The sequence below is a fragment of the Oculina patagonica genome, chromosome 10 (genome assembly GCF_052425735.1).
Source record: "Oculina patagonica isolate OP01 chromosome 10, crgOcupat, whole genome shotgun sequence".
Classification (NCBI taxonomy): domain Eukaryota; kingdom Metazoa; phylum Cnidaria; class Anthozoa; order Scleractinia; family Oculinidae; genus Oculina; species Oculina patagonica.
Window position 1 is genome coordinate 7,483,921 of NC_135767.1, and position 21,961 is coordinate 7,505,881.

General features: G+C 39.3%; 2 protein-coding genes across 2 annotated transcripts in view; both read left to right on the forward strand.

The window, feature by feature from the left end:
* Positions 1-21,961, forward strand: part of LOC144628406 (uncharacterized) — a 44,845-nt gene that overhangs the window by 5,679 nt on the left and 17,205 nt on the right. The gene's annotated exons all lie outside the window — the stretch shown is intronic.
* On the forward strand, positions 695-11,745 carry LOC144628400 (uncharacterized). Its single transcript, XM_078486499.1, has 5 exons — positions 695-761; positions 8,897-9,009; positions 9,949-10,089; positions 10,596-10,688; positions 11,094-11,745. Exons 4-5 carry the CDS (start codon positions 10,632-10,634, stop codon positions 11,607-11,609), a joined length of 573 nt encoding a protein of 190 aa, XP_078342625.1. The 5' UTR covers positions 695-761; positions 8,897-9,009; positions 9,949-10,089; positions 10,596-10,631; the 3' UTR covers positions 11,610-11,745.

The window sequence follows — 21,961 nt, forward strand, 5'->3', positions numbered from 1 at the left end:
CAGCGGATTCTGTGTTAAAATCCTCCACTTTTAGTAAAAAGTTATTGAAAAGATAAGTTCTGTACGCAACAAATGCATGAAAAATTTGCAGTTCTTTTGCATGGAATTTTGCAAATGTCGCTGCGTAGTGTCCCAACATTCATTGACAGTTTGCTCGAAGCAATTTGCAAGTTTGAATTCAAATTTTTCTCCTGCAAGTTGCCTCGCTCCGTTAGTGTTTTGACAAGTTCCGGTTTCATTTTGTCCGTATAAAATGAAATAATACTATTTCTGTGTCAAAGAGAGAAAAAAAAATTTGACCTATGGTCGACTGTATACCAATATACTGTGAGAAAAAAGCGGCAGGTCGATTTCAAATCGCCGAACTGGGAACCGCGCTTAAAAATTGAAAACGTAAGCTGCTACTGAACGTACAGAGCAGATTAAAAGTTTGAAGTGCGATTTCCAGTTTAGCGATTTGAGCTCGACCTTTTGCTAATTTTTCACATTGCAAAAAGATGGGCCTGTAACCGTGGGAGAGGGGGTGTGGAGTTGTTGGGGGGAGGGATGGGGAGCTTCCAACCAAAATTTACACTATGACAGACTTTTTGTAACGTGCTTATTTGTAAATACTTATTCAGTAGCACTGTTTCTTTTTCAAAGGGTGAAGATGTTCGTGAAGGCAACAGTCCTTCATGGTTCAACCCAGTGGAAGCAGAACAAACGACAAGTTCTCCCTCAAACTCGCTGATATCGGTGTTATAACACCTTAGAGAAAACAGGTTCGTATCGCGGGAATATTTTAATAGTAAAAACTCCTTGTTTTTTGTATTTCTTGGAGCTCTCTTTGAACAAAATGGAGCTGCACAAACAGGCATTTGGACAAATAAAAGCCACTACAAAGAAACAAGGAGTTTCGAGTATTTAAATTTTCCCGCCAAACTTCAGGCTGAGCTCTTTGACGTCACGCATACATTACCAGCTCCAAGATGGCGGCGCTCAGTTGTCGAGTTTTGGGAAAGATTTCGTAGGGTTATAGCGCACGTTGGAGGCTGAAATTTTGGTGAATAACATATCTTTGTATAAACTTTTTATTGGCGTAAAGAAAATAAATGGCCATTCTGGAGTGAACTTCTCCTTTAACAAAGGACCACTCCAAGGTATCAAATGCTTTTTCAAAGTCTACGAATAACAAAAGACCCGGTATTTGTTCTGTTTCTGTGTATCTTATGATACCTTCTATCAGCCGAATGTTTTCGTTTATTGACCTCCCTTTAAGAAATCCTGTTTGGTCATAGCTAATTACTTTCGGTAAAGCAGTTTTAAGTCTGTTCGCAATAGCCTTTGAAGCAATTTTGTAATCTGTGTTTAAGAGAGTTAAAGGCCTCCAATTTTTTAATTTACTCAGTATACTGTTTTTCTTAGGAATGAGTTTAATTGTTCCTCTTCTTTGTGAAATTGAAAGTTTTCCACAACTATAAGAACGGTTAATTGCTTTGATAAAGGCAGTTGATATATCTTTCCAAAACACTTTATAGAATTCGGATGGTAGGCCGTCGTTCCCAGGAGATTTGTCATTTTTCATTTTCTGCAACGCCTCCAGGCATTCTTTTTCAGTGAGAAGTCCTTCACAGGAGTGTGACTCTTCAGCAGTTAGTTTATTCTGGTGGCCTGAAGAGGGAAAAAAATAATTCGCCCTGATTTTGGTCGATTCCTGGATTAGTTGATGTATATAGAGTTTGATAAAAGCGCTTGCACTCCTTAAGTATGTCTTCGTCTTTTGTAAGCGTCTCTTCTGATGTTTCAAGCTGTCCAATATTGTTTTGTTTGTAATGTCGCTTCTCTAGGTTCAAAAAATATTTATTGTTTTTTTCGCCTTCATTATACCATCTTGCCTTGCTTCTTATAATAGTTCCTTTTGTTTTGTATTCATTAATGATTTCAAACTGGCGCTTTTTATTGTCAAGAGACTCACTTGCTTTGCTTTTTTCGTGCGACGAGGTGTTTTCGCTTTCCAAAACTTTCGTTAATTGAGTAATCTCATTTTCTATTTTGGCTTCCTGGTTCTTCAAAAGTGTTTTCTTTCTCTTGGCATATCTTATAGAGCTTTCTCGCACTTTCAACTTGATCATTTCCCAAAGAAGCGAGTCATCAACATTGTTATCATTCTCGTATTCTTTTTGTACCGCTGCGATGGTTGATTTTATCCATTCAATGTATTCAATTTCGCTTAACAAAGACGTGTTAAGTTTCCAGTAACCTGGTCCCCTTGGATTGACATGTAAATTTATTGAAAGAGTGATCAGAGAATGATCTGTTTTGTATCCTGGTTTGATGTCAGTGTTTTTGACATATGTACTCAAACCTTGGTTAATCAAAAAATAATCCAATCTGCAATGTATTTCGGGATTTTTTTGTCTCCATGTAAATCTGTTATCGTCAGGATGCATATCTCTCCATATATCGGTCAAGTCTAGGTTAAGTGCGGCTTCGCTTAATCTTTGTGCGGCTTTTCTATGGGTTTTGGGATTGCCCCCTTTCTTATCCTTTTTTAAATCCTGAACCAAATTGAAGTCTCCGCCAAAAATAATGTCATCGCAAGTAAAATCTAATAAGAAATCGATAACTTTTTGTATAAAATCAGGGTCATCCTTGTTCGGAGCATAACACTGCACGAAAAATTGGATTTGTCACACATTTGATCTTGGTCAAAGGCGTGGACAAATATGCTAATAACTTTGACTGTACCTTTGACGCGCGTCAAAGACGAGTCAAATATGTGTGAACTTTGACTAAACCTTTGACGCGCGTCAAAGGTTTAGTCAAATGTGCTAATAACTTTGACTGTACCTTTGACGCGCGTCAAAGACGAGTCAAATATGTGTGAGCTTTGACTAAACCTTTGACGCGCGTCAAAGGTACAGTCAAATGTGCTAACAACTTTGACTTTACCTTTGACCCACGTCAAAGCCAAAGTCAAATATGCAACAGCTTTGCCACACCTTTGATCGTTGTCAAAGGCGTGGTCAAAAACGCTTAAGGCCTGGGGACGAGGAGGACGTCTGTGGCAACCCGCGTTTCTTGGCGGGAAATCGCATTGCCAAGATCTGTCGTGGCAAAGAAATTTTATTTTCAAAACGACTGTGAAACGCGAGCGGAAAAGTTTGTATTTTGAGCTCTTTTCATGTCAATGTCGACAAATAATGGTATAGAAAATTGATTTTCAACGATACAGAGGTTAAGCGGTCTACGAAGGAAAAGAGAGCGAGAAAGATCAAGAGAAAACAAGCGAAAAAGAAGCAAAGAACAGCGACAACAAGAGCAGGAAAAGTCCCAAGAAAATTGACAGAAAAGCAGCGAAGACCAACAAGAATACAACGAGAATGGCTCGGTTAAACAGGGAAAGAAATAGCAAACAACAGCGAAAACTAAAAAGAGAAAAGGCCGGCAAAAAAGGCAGAGAAGTACCGAAGAGCGACGAGTAAAATCTGAAAGAGGGACCAACTAAGGAAACAAAGAATTTAATAGGATATAACCAAGAAACAGAGAAAGGCAAACAAAAGAGAAGACGAGAAAAGTGTTGGAGAAGGTAAGACGTAAGCCTAAGTAAAAAAAAGCCGAATCTGAAAAATATGGTAGGAGATACAAGGAATAAACAGTACTCATGACTTCCTGCTTCTACTTCTTGCTAATATAATAATGCCGCAAATTGAAGGTGGCTCTGAAACCAGTCGGAGAATATATTTTTCAATTAACCTTTGAAAAACCTTTTGACCAAACATGCTGATTATTATTTAATGATAAAAAGGGAATCGCTGTGCTCGTTTTTAAGTAATGAATACTTAGAGCAAAAATAAACTTTTAAAGGTGTTTTTTAACAGGTTATACTGTTGCTATGGTAACCATTGATTGAATGATCATGAGGATGTATTGTTTTGCTACGGTGGAATGCGGGCGCTGTAGCTACTGCCCAACACGCTGTCATAGTTTGCGCGTTTTTTTGACATTATATTATTATAATCAAATGACGTGATAACTCCTTATAGGTTTCTGGTAATAATGGATAATTAGCCTTCTTTAAATCTCAAAGACCCCTTTCTTTTTCTCAGCATGTTCTTAGACCTCCTTTCCCCTAATCTGGGGTGACCCTATTCGGCGGAATGGCGGAATGACGGAACGGCACGGTGGAATGGTGCAATGGCGGAATGGCGGAATATCCTAAAACAGAGAATGACGGAATCATCCTAAAGAGCGGAAATACCCTGAAATAGAACTGAACATAGATTTTTAACCAAACTTCGCCTACTGGTTTATTACTTTAAGGGAACTTAAATTTTGAAATAAAAAAGGGGGGTCACCAGATTCGTTTAGGGGCGGGAAGACCTTGTATATTCCATATAATTCCTTTAAAACTCCTCTGCGAGTACTTGCAAGGTACACGTTTTTAGCGATTATTTAGTTTTCAAACACAAGAACTGATCTGTTTTCATTTTACAGAAAGAATTTGATCGCTACACCCAAAATATGAGAAAAAATTGATAGGTCACCAGACTCGTTTACGAGAAAGTGGCAATTAACTTCTCTCGCGGACTAAGCCGCAAAGAAAAAAGCCGCCATTTTGTTTATGTGCGCGCGCTAATTACGCGTAAAATTCTGCGCAGTAAGGATGCGCAATGCAATACAGGACAATGACCTTAAACGCGGAATTGTGAAGCATTAAAAAAGAGGCAATAACAACGACAAAAAAAAAAAAGTAAAATTATAACTGCTAACTTTCTCAGACGGCGATTTATAATAAGGCTAAGAATTCCAGGTATTTTAACTTGGTGGATATACGTTGCCGTGACAGAAAAACCAGCTTGTTTACAGCGGCTGTTAGCGTGCCATAGAAAACCAGTAAACAGTAAATATATCCCATATAACGAAGGGTTCTTTATATATCCTCTTAATCCTTCGGGGACGTCGATCTCGAGCCGGGATTTCGATCGCGCTCTTTCTGATACGTTTCATTGTCTCGAGCGGGACGAGAATTCGGTGAATTAACGAAATCATCACTCGAGTATCCTACCTCGAAATCCCGGCTCGAGATCGACGTCCTCGAAGGATTAAGAAGATATACAGTAGAACCCCGGTAACTCGAACTCTGAAGGGAAACGAAAAACATTTCGAGTTAGCAGGGTTTCGAGTTATCGGAGTCGATTGAATATTCAATGTGCCATGGTAATACTTCAGTACACAGTACAGTGCAAATTGAACTTCTCTCGTCAGAAACTCTCACACTATCATACATTTTTTTTTAGTTAAGAGTGGAAAATGACTGTCACATATCTGTTCGTTGCTCAATTAAAATCAAATTGCTGTAGTTTTCGTTTAAGTATTTAAATCCATATACACGACAAGAAGAGATAATGGAATATTTCAATGTGCATCTGTGGCTAGTTGCAAGAGCCAGAACTCGAGTTATCGGGGTAAATTTGACCCAAATTTTGATCAAGGGAAACGAAATTTAGTTCGAGTTAGCGGGGTTTTCGAGTTATTCGAGTTCGAGTAAACCGAGTAAAAAATGACTGAAAAGTGGAGTCAAATCCAAGGGAAATGGAAGTCTGTTCGAGTTATCCGAGTTCGAGTTACCGGGGTTCTACTGTATAAAGAACCCTTCGTTATGTGAGATATATTTACTGTTTTCTGGTTTTCTACGGCTAGCAGCCGCTGTAAACAAGTTGGTTTTTCTGTTACGCAACGTATATCCACAAGTTATAAAAGTAACTGAAATTCTTAGCCTTATTTTAAATCGCCGCCTGAGAAAGTTAGCAGTTATAATTTTACTTTTGTTTTTGTTTTTTTGTCGTTGTTATTGCCTCTTTTTTAATGCTTCACAATTCCGTGTTTAAGGTCATTGTCCGCGTTTTAGAATATTCCGCCATTCCGCCGTACCGTTCCGTCATTCCTCCGATTAGGGTAACCCCTAATCTGTGGTTAAAATTTTTTAAGTCCCTCCACAGGCGGAGAACGTCACACTGTTTAACTGTGTAGGTTTTGTGATGTCACTACGCGCTATTTGATCTCATACATTAACTGTAATTTGTAACAGCTGGCACACATATGATACTGAATTTTGCATCCTGTGTTCCCAAATTGTGACCTTGTGTAGGGCAGATAAATAAAGTTTTACTACCTTTTGTCGTTCCTGTGGTCTTGGGGCTAATTTTGAGTCCCTCAATTTCTCGCTTGTCGCTGCCTCAACATTTGTTGGGGGTGGAAAGGTTGGGGGACAAGTGAAAAATTAACGGACTCAACCCCCCATCAAATTGTAAAAGACCACACAAACACTAAAAATTAATTAAACATAAGTTATTTAGCTTACAGGAAATCACAATTTGGGATCACAGGATGCGAAGTTCTGTATTTTATAAAGCACTTCTCTTAATCATTTGAATCAAATGTAGGTCAGCCGTTATAAATGAATGTAATTGTATGAGTATTGTGATGTCACACAACAAACTGTGAGACTTGTCTGCCCGTGGTCCTGAACCATTTACATGTAGTTTTGCTATTTCCAAAGTGAATTTAAATTTATGTGCTGGCGAAGCCACTTTAGTTTTGTGGTCGACTTAAGCATTTTCTCGCTGCTACCAGAAATTTTTCAATTTTAATATTTATTGTAATTCTCTTTATTTTTCTTGCAGAAAATTGCACGGCGCAGAAAAACTGTTTTTAAAAGGAGAGGTCAACTATATATGAGGAGGACAAAACTTAGTAATTTTTAGTTTTTAAGTTGATATATGTATGTCATCTCATTGACTGATAGTCACTGAATGATAGAGATTGATCGAATTAGAATGTGGGACTACTGATTTTTTTTTAGAAAAAAGGACTTAGTGGACTACGACTCCACTTCGGCGAACGGGAATCGATTTACGATTGCAGGCGGAGGTGGACGACACCAAATCCTGTTACACATTTAACATAACTAAAAAACCGGCATGGGTTACATAGTTTTGGGGAATAATAGCAAAGTATTGACCTTTTTTAGTCTGTACGATCAAAGAAACCCATTAACAATATGTTGGCTTATTGAAATATAACGTAGGGTTTGCAATTGTCGCAAATTCTTTTTGCACGGTAAATTTTGTTCAATTTACGACAAATAAGAAATCAAGACTGTATGTTTTTTAAGCAATAACATAGTTTCGATCGTGAATTTTTCCCGAACACATAATTACTTTGTAGATTTTATTAGCTACTGTTATCAAATGAGTATTTTATCTTTAAGAGTTTATAACTTAGGTAAAAAAATGGGACATTATTTCCTATTCGTTAATTTCATATGAAACTTTTTACATACAGCAACAACCAAACAGCATTACAAAGTTATATACAGTGTGCTAGAGGTTTTGTTAATGTGATAATCTTTTAATATTATAAACAACTTTTACTGTAACATACCTTGAAAATAGTTTGAAAATATAATAAAAGGTAACGCAGATTTGATTGCATCTTCTATATACATATAATGAGCTATTAAAGTCTAAGGGAAGGCAGTAATAAAAAAGCAATAATAATGAAAAAAAATCGGCTTCGCCTTTGCCAGACCTTTGACGTGAATCGCAGATGTATTTGACTTACATTTGGCACGCCGTTGACAAAAGTCGCAGATATATTTGACAACACCTTTGACCTACCTTTGACGCGACTCAAAGGCACATTTGACCAGATTTCCCCTCATCGAACTACGCCTTTGACTACGCATATGACTTAAGTCAAAGGCGCGTCAAATATCACCTTTGACACGCGTCAAAGGCGTGGGTAAAGGTGTGACAAAGACGGTCTTTGTCGCCTGTGACCGCGGGCAAAGGTGTAGTCACAGATGACCTTTGACGCGCGTCAAAGGTCGTCAAAGGTGATCAAATGTGGCCTTTGACACGCCTTTATCCACACCTTTGACCAACGACAAAGATGATTTTTCGTGCAGTGTAAATGTTAATCAGCGTTAAGGTTTTTTCGTTTGTTTTTATGTCAACTATGGCGAATCTTCCATCTGGATCGGAGCGTTGTTTGAGAATTTGAAAAGAGAAGTTATTGTTAAATAGAATGCAGACTCCTGCTTTGGAGCTGGTGCAGTTGCTAAATATTGCGTTATAGCCCCATTCATTTGCCCATAGTTTCGAGGTTTGTTCAGTTGAGTGCACTTCTTGAAGGAAATAAACAGAGTATTTTTTGTTACGTAGCCATCTAAAGGTTTCACGACGTTTAGTGTCGTCTACTAAGCCTCTTACATTCAGCGAGCATATTGTAAACTCAGTCATATCACAGCAATGTAGAAAAAAAACTGTGTGTACAAACCCATTACTATAATACTGTGATAATTGGCCCAACAAGATTGGATATTATCATAATTGCTGTCTAACACACAGAAACAACTAAGTAAACAAAAATAACAATAAAAGTTTAACAGCTGGGAAATTTCTACAAGTGTAATGCGGTAACTTGACCCACTACTGTTCTGAGGTTGAATATTTGCCGTTAAAGCATCTTACCGGAATGTCACAACATCTCACTCTTCGCATTCTTCATCATCAGCTTCAGGAGCATTGAATTCTTCAGGGATATTTTCAGTTTGTTGCATTGCAGGTTGCAAAAACGGGGTGTTGCATGTGGATTTTTGTGGGCGTGTGGCAATGCAACCTTTGTTGCATTGCATTGTGCAGGGAAAATTACCCCCCACAGTCTCTTCCTTCCCTCATTATTCGTTATTTTTGCTCGATCTGGGAGGGAATTCTGAAACCGCTCACGGCATAAAACACAACCTAAGTGTTCTTCTAAGATCCAACCCATATTTTACCAAGGAGGTATAGCATGGTTTTTAAAAGCACGTCATTCATTTGTCGTTTGGCTTCATGTTCGTTTTGTTTTGTAGGTAGAAAAGCTTCGTCTTCTTTTTGATCGCCTGGGATTAGATCAGAAGAAGTTAAGGTTGGGTCTGTGGAGGAATTCCAGGGCCAGGAAAGACTCGCCATTATTATCTCCACAGTGAGTTTTAAGGGAGCTTCTTCTTTCTCAAACTCCAATACAGCGCCGAAAAGCTGGAGCGAAAAGTGAATGTCACTGAGATCTGTTCTCACATTTTAATAGTTCCCCTATATCAGCGTTCGTGAGTTTTTTTAAGAACAGTTATTTCCCCGTTGGATAATAATGAGTATCCTTCTTTGAACTTTAAAGGGGCACTGTCTCGGGGATTTTTCTGCTTTTCAGTAAAAAGTGCTAAAATTGGCGAAGTACTCTCTCTCGTACACAAAATGCGCCTAGAACATCAAGATGAATGAATGCGCCTAGAACATCAAGATGAAGATATAAGGTTGTTGAAGGAGGAGAGCCGTTATTAGTTTTTAGCTGTTTTTCCAGGTCACAAGGGCAGAACTTGAAAAAGTTAGCCTAACGTTTCCAAGTTGAGATCTAAAGTTCGTGATGGTATCTCAATAATGTCACTTGTTTATAGCTTCAGTACAAAACTGGACCACTGTTTATAGGTTTCCATACGGTGTTTAGGCTCTTTAATTTTTGAAGTGAAGCTCGTGGCAATGTCCCTTTAAATGCAGAGGGCCACACCGCGCCCGAAAAAAACTAAGAGGTCAGGAAATGCACTTACTTGAACTCACTCGAAGTTTAAATAGAGAATTAAAAATGCAAAACCAGTACAACGGAAAAGAATAGAGCATTGTACTAGCCTTAAATTTCAAACTTTTTCTTTTTTTCGAGCCCGTTTTTGTTGATTGCGCCATAACTTCGAAGTGCTGATGTTTGGTTGCGCTTTTATTTTGTTGCAAAATAAGAATTGGGAACTTTTAGAGTACGTCTTTGAAGATAAGGGAATTTCTTTCAAGTTGTTCTATAGTTTGAGGTTACTTCGATAGCAGGAAGTTAGGTAAGTTAATTGACCTTGACTGTCTTCTGTGCTGTGATTGGTTACAGGTTCGTTCTAACGAGTCATTGGTCGGTGTTGATGTACGTCACACTGTTGGCTTCCTCAGTAATCCCAAGAGATTCAACGTGGCTATCACTCGTGCCCAGGCGCTGCTCGTTGTTGTTGGGAATCCACATGTTCTATGTCAGGTTAGAAAGGAATTTATCCACACGGCAATCTTTGACTGAAGATGTCTGTTCGCTTAAGTTAGTGGTAGGAGGCGTGGTGACCTTATGGTTAGTGCGCTGGACTCCAGATCAAGCAGTTTCGGTTCGAGTTCTGGCCGGGGTCACTGTGTTGTGTTCTTGGACAAGACACTTTACTTTTATAGTGCCTCTCTCCACCCAGGTGTATAAATGCCGGGGTGCCGGTAAATCTAATGCTAAGGGTCAATAGCATCCCATCCAGGCCTAGTTAGCAATAGCCGCTTCTTGCTTCGTATTCCGTGAGTTAAGCGCCGGGATATATAAGCCACTTGTGCTTTTTTCTCACTCAACCAACACGACCGTATAATTCATCGTCAGTTCTCTAATTTAACTTCTTCGCCCATCGTTCTAACGTAGTTTTTGATTTGTTAGGCAGGAAAGCCAAAACAAAGCTGTGAAGTTGCAACAGTTTGGCGCGTTCTACTGTGATACTTACATATCAGTTGTAGGATCCATACTGGTGCTGTCTTCTTCAATACTGTGTCATGAATGATGCTTATGTTGGCTGTGATCTGCCGTCCCTTGATCAACAGCTTCTAAAGGTAAATAATATTCTTTCAGACGTCTCCTCGCCCTACCTTACTATTTAATTTGTATTAATATTAATTTTGAAAATGATGATGATGATGATCTTCCGTTAGTAGTCGGAATCCCGATATGTTTACTTCTTACCACCGATGTAGATAGAAAGACTATTTTTGTAATTCCTGTGTACACATTGACATAAATTTTGAAACAGGGCCTTGAAGTGAGATGAATTAACACATGAAGACCAATAGGCCTTATTCACTATATAACGGCCATGTTTTTGTACATGTATTTTATGCTTTCGGCATATTGAACAACGATCCTCGTAGTTTATATTTATTTTATATTTGTTCTCCATAGCTGTATCTGTATTTTAGTGGTACAAGAGATTCTTATCTTTGCCCTCTTTTTCGTAACAGGATGAGTTCCATGAGGCCGCTGACCTGCTCAGCAGAGCACTGCGGGCTAAGGGAAAACCCTTAGAAGAGAACAAAGATGCTATCGCTCTTCCTGAGATTGTTGAAAACAAGACATCAAACAAAGAAACTGAATCTACAATGCTCCAGAATTTGGATACTTGTACGAGAAGCAATGATCTACAGACAGATAAATGCCAGGCTGTTACGAAGGACAGAAACAGACTAACAGACTGTAACTCTGATATCAATTCTTGTAATTTTGAATCAAACGAACAAGACAATCGCTCTAGTGAGTCAAGGATTCAAGACACAAATCTATCAACATCGGATTTAGATAATTTTACAAGACTCAATCATGAAGCTGTTAGCTCCAATGAAAGCACAGGACCTGAGGAATTTGCGGAGACAAAATCGGTAATCAAGGAACAAGATTCAGACAGCGAAGATGAACTAGAACAATTCGTATTTCAACCCAGGAGTAATAGAGAAGAAGAATTTGAATTTTCATTTACGTAACTTTAAGTTAAACCAGACCATTAAAGATGCCTTTATTTGTAATAAAGCCCATTTGTTTATGAAAGAAAGGTTGAAGTTTATATGTACGCGACAAAACAGCCTTATCCCTCTTCTCTCGAAAACATTTTAGTGGTAAGCGCAATCGAAGGCCCCGATATTTCTACCAAAAAGGAAAGAACCACAATAACACACCATTTGTTCCCAGGATCTTCCTTGGGACTCGTGCTCGTCTACGGGAGACGCCAAGAAACTGGACTGATTTCGTACATCCTCATTCCCAGAGCGGCTTGTTCCTCTTAACCAGCGAGGTCTTTGCACGAGGAACAGGTAAAACTGAGGACACATGATTTGATTGGCTAGATTTTAACAAAAGAACTTTAAAATCTAGTCAATCAAATCAACCGTTTTGAACTCCATTACAACCAAAGGATTTTAAAACAGTTGATTTCATTGCCTAGAGTTCAAACTCCCTGTTTAAATCTAGTCAATCAAATCATGTGTCCCCAGAGCCACCTGATTTCGTATTGAATGGTCCAATGTCACAATTTAAAAGAACAAATAAGGACTTGATATGTCATCTCACTACATCAATATATATGAATATATATGAAACGGATTGTGATATGGGTTTTTGATATATTGTTGGGCTGACCAAAATGTCTTACATGATGGCTGGTTTAAGTCGGGCAAGAATACAGCCAGTTTTGTGAACAGACACACTTTAGATGTTTTTTTGCACCGTTTATAATGATTTATAATAAAGTTTCAATATAACGCGCGCTCTGATTGGTTAAAAGAGCGTTCTTTATGAGAGTACAAAGCACCGGAGCTCACGCCATCATCCGCAAGGCCTGATTTTTGTTCGGCATTTTGAGCTATTTGACCATAATTAAACGTCCTTTATTATAAAACTGTACGCAAATTACAAGTAATTCCAAGGTCCAACAAACTGCCGATAAAAATGCAGCAATGAAGTATCGAAATAAACAAAGGTTTCTCAACCTGTCAAGTGCTTGATAAACGGCGCTATATTAATCACGGAGATAGACATTACACCGAACAAGTAAAACAGCAAAAGAAAAACAACAAATAAGCTTAGAGAAGAGCTTTATTTTTGTAAACATGTCCAAATAAAAGTATTGAAAACTTCTGACATGGAAAGTGCGATCATTCCATATGACAATCTCCGGTTATCTCAGGTCTCTCAGCGAAGCAAACCTCAACAATCATAATGCTCACCCTTCTTATCCGTTCAAAGGCTTGCTCTTACATCCGCTCCGATGCCCTCAGTGGAAGCAGATCAAACTTTCCAACGTTGTCGTCAGTTCGGGTAATCCTTTTGCTGTCGTAAACACAACTGCATGTTCTTCATTTCAAACTCAACTCAGCAGTTTAGAAAGTTTCACCCGCAAGCCTTGAGCTCTTTCTTTCGTAATTGTCATATCGAAAAGTACCCGTTTTTATCTCTCCAATTCGGTAAGATTTCATGGCACAAAATTATAGCCTTTGTAGCTTTTACATCGTTAGTTTTTGACTGAAAAGTGAACTTCGAACCATTCGTGCAGCCAAACGTCGGAGTACCAGTTACCAGTCTTCCTCCAAATAATGTCACAACAGGCATAGGCGGCTATTCCTAATTCACTGTGGACCGCTGGTTGTTGTGTACGCCCAAATGTTCAGAATTCGCAGAGTTTTGCAGTGATTGGAAACAATGTCCAGGATGTAAATCAATGTTTACCAGGCAAGTTACTGTTGATTGGCTGCAGAATTTTCTTGCAGACGACGTTAACCACCATGATATTGGCGGACGTCCATCTGTTTCCAGGAAATGCAGCGTGCGAGAATGCCATTAATAACGTAAACATTCCACCGGTCCAAAATGGGTAAGGACTTTAAAGAACAAAGAAAACAATAAAACACCACTATACCTACGAAGTAACTTTCGAACAGACATTAGCAATCGTTGTTGACTGACTTTGTTAAGCTGCCTTTCGTAGCCATTGACTGTTCATAATCCGATACATAACTAATATAATATCCTAAGTGAAAAATTGTTAAACCTTTCTGTGGTTGAACATTAAATAATTGCTAGCAGTAAGAAGCAGTCTTTGACCAACTTATTGGTAAATAATGTACAAGAAATTGTAAAAGAATAAGCTAAAAGAGATGTTAATTAAATGCTCACCTTAACAGACAGTGTTACACTTAACTCAGTACTAAAACTATGTTACTGTTACTTGTTAGTGCTTGCAGTGTAAGCGTAGGTTGCCCCTCCCCCTCCCGTATCCCCAATGTTGCACCCTTTACAGATGTCCCATTACGAATAATTTTGTTGGAAACTTCAATGGAGTGGGAGGGGGGGCGGAGACGTTTGTTTAACATAGAGCGACTGGTGTTCATAATTTGTTCTTCACCTCTCGGAGGGGGGGGGGGGCCGTATGAAAGGGATGTGGATGCTTGTCGTCTCGCTTGGGGGTGTAAATTACGGATTTTGGACTCACATAGAATGTTCAGGACAGAATTCTAATATTTTTTGCAGTCACGGTCTCGTTTAGGATGGCTCGTGAATAAATAGAAAAGAATAATAAATAGAAAGCACCGCGATACTGTGTTGGCGGTCAAGAGCGACAGGGCATGAAAACTATTCCGACGAGAATCCCATACTCAAGACCTCGGGTACAGACTCCTCATAACTCGTACAAACTCTCACTAGTGTAAAAAAATTGTTAAACAAAGAATTAAAAAGGGTTAACACTGGCTAAAAATAGTGTAAATTAACTCATATAAATCCGGAAATTCTCATTGTTTAAATGAACTATACCTAATTTCAAACGATGCGTTGCTGCCACCGGATCTGTGCATGCACACAGGTCGTTATAGCCTGAATTTCAGACATCCCTCTGTGCTCGCCTGCTTGTGCTTGGCAAGCAGGCGAGCACAGAGGGATGTCTGAAATTCAGGCTAAGGTCGTTAGGGATGGACCATTATTCTTTTTTGGAGGGATGGGGAATCAAAAAGCCTGAAAAAATTGTTTGCAAAAACAAAACAGATCAAAACAGCCAACGTAAATTGTTTATAGATATGGGAAAGGAAAAATAAAAAATTTGCAGACTAGTAGATAGTCGGCTATGACCAACACATTGCTTATTTCCCCTTCATATTATGATAAATTGCCGTAGTAACTGGCAAGAGAACATGATCATTTCCGTGCGCCATATAAGTCTAGTCGGTGATTCCTGTGATCTCTGCTTCCCGCCAATTTTGCTTAGTACCCCCTCACCCAGAGTAAATTCATAACTTATACCCATACTCCAGTTCATCGACCGCCAAAAATCCTCGTAAATAGATTACAATAAAACCATTGAGGACGTGGGTGCAGAGACAATGTCACGAGATAAATGCTTTTTACGTCTTTTATTTCAATTTTGGTTGTCCTTCCAATTTACGGCGTTTTGAATAAGGTTGTGTGGATATTTCCTGAACCACGTATTGCTGGTTTTCACTGTCACGCAATCAAAAAATAAATTCGAAACCATTCAACTACAGAAGCTATGAAATTCAAATATTATAGATGATAAATAGATAAACAATTTCTCCAAGTTTCGGGTCTGTGCGGTGTACCGTTCGCGAGTTATTTTCCGAACCTTTCCACGCAAATTTATAAAGCTTAGTATGGAGCCGCCATAACTGTGTCCTGCCGAGGGACACAGTAATGGCCGCCGTGATGTCAGAGAAACCATCTGGAACTCAATTCTGTTTACAACAGCGGCCATCCTTGGCTTAAGAGCTAGTACACTTTCACATAAACACCACTTATTATATCTGAAATGTTCAATCTGCACAAAATGGAAAGGAAAGGCCTTTTTTCAAACAAAACAGCTTTGTCACGGCACTCAGCTTGATGTCACATACGACGGAGAACTCAAATATTCAAAATGCTCTGTTTTAAAAACGAATGACACTATCGATCTGGAAATTTGCAAAAATACATATTTTTAGTTTATCTTTCGCCTAATGACAACGAGAATTTAGCAGGCCTAGTGAATTTTGATTTCAGAATTTTATGACGTAACATGAAAACCAAGAATTGGCAATCCCAATTTTAAACCATTTTTTAACTATATGTCGACTGATGTGGGAAGGGCTAATCGTACATGCAAGACAGCTAGATTTCAAACTTTATGTAACTTAAAATGTGCAGTTTTTATTCAAAAGTAACAATCACCCAGCATTTTGTTGCTTATAGCAAATGCAGTGACCCAATGCTAAGTGTGTTGGACTCGGATCAAGCAGCCCAGGTTGCTGTCCAGGGTAAATTCATTGTGTTGTGTGAGGGTCCTGAAGGGGGGGTACCAAATCCCATTTCCCAGCCTATTTTTTGTCTAAATCCCAGTCCCAGCAGTGAAATTCCCAGTGCGTGGAAAATCTGGTCTCAAGCGCATTATGTCAGTGTTATTTTGATTGTCTTAAATGTAGTCCACTCCCTGAACTTTCCCTTCGGTGCCCTATATAGGGGATTAACCCAGGCGCAGGAGTGCCAGTCCAGAAATAACTTGCATGCGCATGCTCAGAAATCCATCGTCCCGCCCTCCCCCATCCCCCCCCCCTTAAAAAGGGGGGAAACCAAACCATATTCCACAAAACGTTTGGACATGCACGCGTACAGATGATAAATTCAAAAATTTAGTATTTGTAGATTTAGTACCTATTCTTTTAATTATGAATTTAGACAAAGGTTACGACAATTTTTCTTGCAGATTGCGCACTTTGGTTGCATAGTTGAATTTTTCATTTCAGCGAGCTATTTTTACCCTAGAGTGCACATTACATGTAAGAAATGCTACACTTCTCTGTCGTATTTGATTGGTTTGTTTTGAGCATGCACATACAAGTTATCCTGAACTCTCTCCTCTCACTCCTGGGTTTTACCCCTTTATAGGGCGCAAAAAGGATAGTGTAGGGACTGGACTATCCAAAATCATGTTTTTATTTCTGCAAGTTATTATCACAAATACTGTTGAGATCATCACTAAAGTTTCATTTGTTCACTTGTCTTGTAGAGAATTAGAAATTTTTAGTAGCTTTAACTGAAGCTATCAAGTTTTTATCTCTTACCTACCACTACCCTGACTGACAACAACTTACTATCACTTCTTTTGAATATTCCATTTGTGCCCATGCTCCATAGCTGTTCCGCTGAGTAACTTAATCACTTACACGGAAATTGATCGCCACTTGATGGACACTCGTGCAGTGCAGTGGTTTTGTTTCAGAGTTTTCAGCGTTTTAACTATTCTATGCCGGACTTAAAGAATATTACAGAGCGTAAAATATGTATGTTTAGTCATTTACTGACACTCTTCCCATTCCCATTTTTTGTTTCTGTATCCCAGTCCCAGTGACTTAAATCCCATTTTCCCAGTGAAACAATAGGCAAATCCCAGTCAAAATAGGCAAATCCCAGTTCCCATTTTACCCCTTCAGGACCCTCTTGTGTTCTTGGGCAAGACACATTTGCAAGAGACGCTTAATTTGGAGGCACGGCTAAGCTAGGAAAGTTACAAAATGAGAAGTGAAACACTAGGCTTCCCTCAATCCTCCTACTACCCCCTTCCCCTTTTTAGGCCTGCTACGCTGTGTGTTTAATCACCATAGTGAATTTGGAAGAGCGGTATCCCTTCGTCGCAGCAAAGTGGAGAATTGTGAGTTGTGTGTGTTTTTATAGTAGAGTATGGAGGTACGTTATTAGAGAAAGCGTGGTAACAAAAAAATACATGAATAAATTGATGAAATAAAAAGCATTTGATCCCACGGGGAGCCAAAGTACCGAGTTGAAAGACAAATTTCTGTTTAAAGTGTTACAACTTTCATAATTTTCGTGATTAGGAAAGAAATACCACCAACCATCATGTTTTCAGAAGAATGGATGGGAAGAGTGAAATGTTTGGTTAAGGGTTTGGCGGCGTCTTTGTCGTTGTTTTTAGTCGTTGTCTCCCCGTGCAGCATATAGTCCGGTAAAGCATTTCGCACAGAGTGCAGGTTATGCAATAGATAACATTAGTGGGGGTGCTATGGAAACGATCGGTGATTTTGATTTAGTGTTTCTGACCAGAGATTTTGTGAAAAAAAAAATTCTGCCTGTTCCGGGGAGGTTTTCGTATTTTGAAAGCACGGAACAACTATACCAAAACCCGTTGAAAAGCAACATTTTGGCATTATTTATGTAAACATTTCTCCATCTCGTTTTTAAACAGCCTTTGGGCTCCTGTCCTACCTGCTGTCCTCAAGCGATTCGCTATGATCTCGTATTGGCCAACGTTCTGAAAACCGTTCTTTGTCTTTGGGAATTGTGGGATGACGCGCACGAATGACTCTCTGAATCTGGACAATGACGAGAAGGGGCGGAATACTCAGTCAGGCCCCTTCCACCACTGTCTTCGTCGTCTTTTGTCGGCTGCTGACAAGATGGAAGTCGTTAGGTGATTGTTTTTCGAAGGGCGGGGGGAGGGGGGAGCAGGCTGAATGCCTCTAGGGTGGATTGGTCGCTGTCTGGTACCTTGATACGATGAATTTTGCCAATTGACTAGATTGTCCAGTCACGCAGTAGCATTATGTGTCGACAACGATTATAACTGTGTCAACAGGGGCACTGTACTGTTGAAAAATGCATTTTTTTTTCTAGTGCGGAATTGATTAAAATAAAAAATGTTAAATGTTTGCTTTAAGTCCAAAGGGTCAGGAAAATCCGGAGGCTACAATAAAGATATCTTAACAAATGGAAGCAGGTTAAAATATATTGGACTTCAATAAACAGACAAAAAGGTATTACATTTCAAGCCCCGAGCAGCTTCTGCGAAAGTGTATTTTCTGTGTCTTTTCTTTAATCAATCGGTTTGTACAAGAGCGAACTTACATAAAAAGAAAGCGATCGCTAATGCTTAAGACGACGATCTTATGAGCTGGACACGAAACAAGGCTTACAGATATATGTATCTATCGTTCAACAGACATCAGTAAGACATTCAAAATTAAATAGGCCCTGGTGTGGTACATAAATTTTTTATCAACTTAAAATATTGAAGGAATATTTCAGAAGCTAGTAACATTTTTCTTAAAAATCAGCAAGAATTCGACGTCATAATCGTAACGCGAAATAAGCAGCTCTCTGGAATGAAGCGGAAATTGCAATTTTTAACATCTTGAAACTAAATCGTCGGAGCAGGTTAAACTTTGTTCGATTGCAAACAATGGATTAGGGAAATCTTTTAACCTATTAAATTTCAAGGTAAAGTTGGAATCTCTACAGAGCTTCTGACAAAGTTTATTTTCTATTTATTTTTATCTCCGGCTGTAAAAATACACCAATTAGCTGAGCTTGCATAGAAGGAACTCTACAATCGAAATCTCAACTGCGTGTCGAAAGTTCTGGTCTGAGAAGTGGGCAACTGGACATGACTGTGAGGTTAGATGCTTAGAATAGTTGCGAATAGCGCCGCTGCGATAGTTTCGGCAAACGTTTCGATGACTTTTTTGACTTTAGAAACTAAACATTTCAGTATACGTTGTACTGTTCCTTTTAACATTCCGTTTGGCGGTAGAAGTGAACAGAAGCGTGACCTTTCAACGCAGCTAATTTACAGGGATATGGTCAGCACTGTAACGATATTTTAAGTCAATTTTCTGATTACTTCTAAATTGCAGGAAACATCTGAATAATAGTTTTGCAATGTAGGAAAACAACAAAGGAGTAATCAAAACCCGAAAATAACCAAGGATGGTTTCGTCTGACGAAGATTAAGACGGATTACGACTGACAAACTTGAAAAAACTGGCAAGTTTTTTCAAGATGAGTTGTCCGTGACTAAGCTCCTTTAAATTCTGTCAAATCTGTCTATCTTAAAGCTCGAGTCCGTCGTGTAATCGAACCACTTCAAGGAGATGATGATTTCTGTGAATTACTACTTGAAAATGTCAACCATTTCAAGGCATTCTGCTAAATTAACTTAACAAAACATGTAGTCTTGAACAAAGTGATACAATTTCGAACCTCTATATAACGAAGTCCTCGATATAACGAACGACATTCTTCATCCCATATATATATAGTAAAATGTATAAGAAAGAAACTCGATATAACGAAACCTCGTTATAGCGAATATATTTTGCCAGTTTCTTGGCCCTTCGTTACAAATGAGGCACGATTTACGTTTTCAATTTCTGTGTAAGCTCTGCTGTAAGCTGGCTTACAGGCTTACACGATTTAGTTATCACCTGTGCAAACATTGCGTGATGGAAAAAAGTCAATTTGTAGCTTCTTGCCTGAGGATAGGTTAAGGATCCGTCTGTTGCCATAGCAACCAATTTCTCCTTGCCTATTTTCCATTTCCGCCCCGCCTCAAATAATCCTTTATTTGAAATCTTATTCTAGCCCCCACATCATCCGTCCTTTACCTCCGGTTTCACTCGATCTAACCGCCCCCTTTTCTGCCCCTTCCCCTTCTTCTTCCCCTATCACTCTAACCCCCACCCAGGATTTTAGGCTAACAGGGTTACAGGCTTACAGCCTTACGGGGTTATACACTTACAGGCTCACAGGCTTACGGGCTTACGGATTTACGGGCTTACGGGCTTACGGGTTTACAGGCTTACAGGTTACAGGCTTACGGGCTTACGGGCTTACGGGCTTACGGGCTTACAGGTTACAGGCTTACGGGCTTACAGGTTACAGGCTTACGGGCTTACGGGCTTACAGGTTACAGGCTTACGGGCTTACGGGCTTACAGGTTACGGGCTTACGGGCTTACGGGCTTACAGGCTTACAGGCTTACAGGCTTTCAGGCTTACAGGCTTACAGATTACAGGCTTACGGGCTTACGTGCTTACGGGCTTACAGGTTACAGGCTTTCAGGCTTACGGGCTTACAGGCTTACAGGCTTACAGGCTTACAGGCTTTCAGGCTTACAGGCTTACAGGCTTACAGGCTTACAGGCTTACAGGCTTACAGGCTTTCAGGCTTACAGGCTTACAGATTACAGGCTTACGGGCTTACGTGCTTACGGGCTTACAGGTTACAGGCTTTCAGGCTTACGGGCTTACAGGCTTACGGGCTTACAGGCTTACGGGCTTACAGGCTTACAGGCTTACAGGCTTACAGGCTTACAGGCTTTCAGGCTTACAGGCTTACAGGCTTACAGGCTTTCAGGCTTACAGGCTTACAGATTACAGGCTTACGGGCTTACGTGCTTACGGGCTTACAGGTTACAGGCTTTCAGGCTTACGGGCTTACAGGTTACGGGCTTACGGGCTTACTGGTACGAGAGTGCGTAATTTTAGATGGCAGTGTCGATAAATAAATGATTAAGGTGGCCCGCGGGTTATGAGGCTGACAGTTCCCTTTTTTAAGCGCGTTTTAAAACGGGAAAACGTGAAGCGATTGCTCAGATTTTTGAGAATCTGAAAGAAAAATCCTTAAATTGTATAAAATGATAAGCTTTATAGCGATCAAACGCGATTTGTTTAAGTTATGAGCGATTTTCGGAAGCTTTCGTTTATAATAAAATGCGATTATTTTTTTAAATGCCACGGTGAATTTTTCTATAATTATCCCAAAAAGCTGCCAAACAGTTGAAGTTTACTCACAACAACTTACAGGAAAATCCACTCCGTAGATTTCCTGAACAAGCGACATCTTTATTTTGCCTTTAAAAACTGTTGTGTTATGCGTCTGTCTTGACCGTCGCATAATTTTGATACTTATACTAACCCAGTACCAGCCAGTTTTGAGGCTGATGTCACCTTAATCTTGTGTGTAAAAGTTAGAACGATCGTGTATATACATCAAATGTTAACAGTCAATAAAGATGGATGGTTTCAGCCGAATTTTTAAAAATATCAAACAAATGACGTTATTTCACATTGCGAAAAATTTGTCGATTTGTTTTGCATTTTTTTAAAGCTGCAACTAGAACAGGTCCTAGCTGTTCTAGCTGCAGCTTTAAAAAAATGAAAAACAAATCGACAAATTTTTCGCAATTTGAAATAACGTCATTTGTTTGATATTTTCAAAAATTCGGCTGAAAACCATCCATCTTTATTGACTGCTAACATTTTATGTATATACACGATCTTTTTAACTTTTACACGCAAGATTAAGGTGACATCAGCCTCAAAACTGGCTGGTACTGGGTTATTATAAGTATCAAAATTATGCGACGGTCAAGACAGACGCATAACACAACAGTTTTTATAGGCAAAATAAAGATGTCGCTCGTTCAGGAAATCTACGGAGTGGATTTTCCTGTAAGTTGTTGTGAGTAAACTTCAACTGTTTGGCAGCGTTTTGAGGTAATTAC

Coding starts and splice junctions, on each gene's coding strand:
- LOC144628400 (XM_078486499.1), top strand. CDS start 10,632: ATGAATGATGCTTATGTTGGCTGTGATCTGCCGTCCCTTGATCAACAG. Junction 10,689..11,093: donor TTGATCAACAGCTTCTAAAG/GTAAATAATATT, acceptor TTTTCGTAACAG/GATGAGTTCCATGAGGCCGC.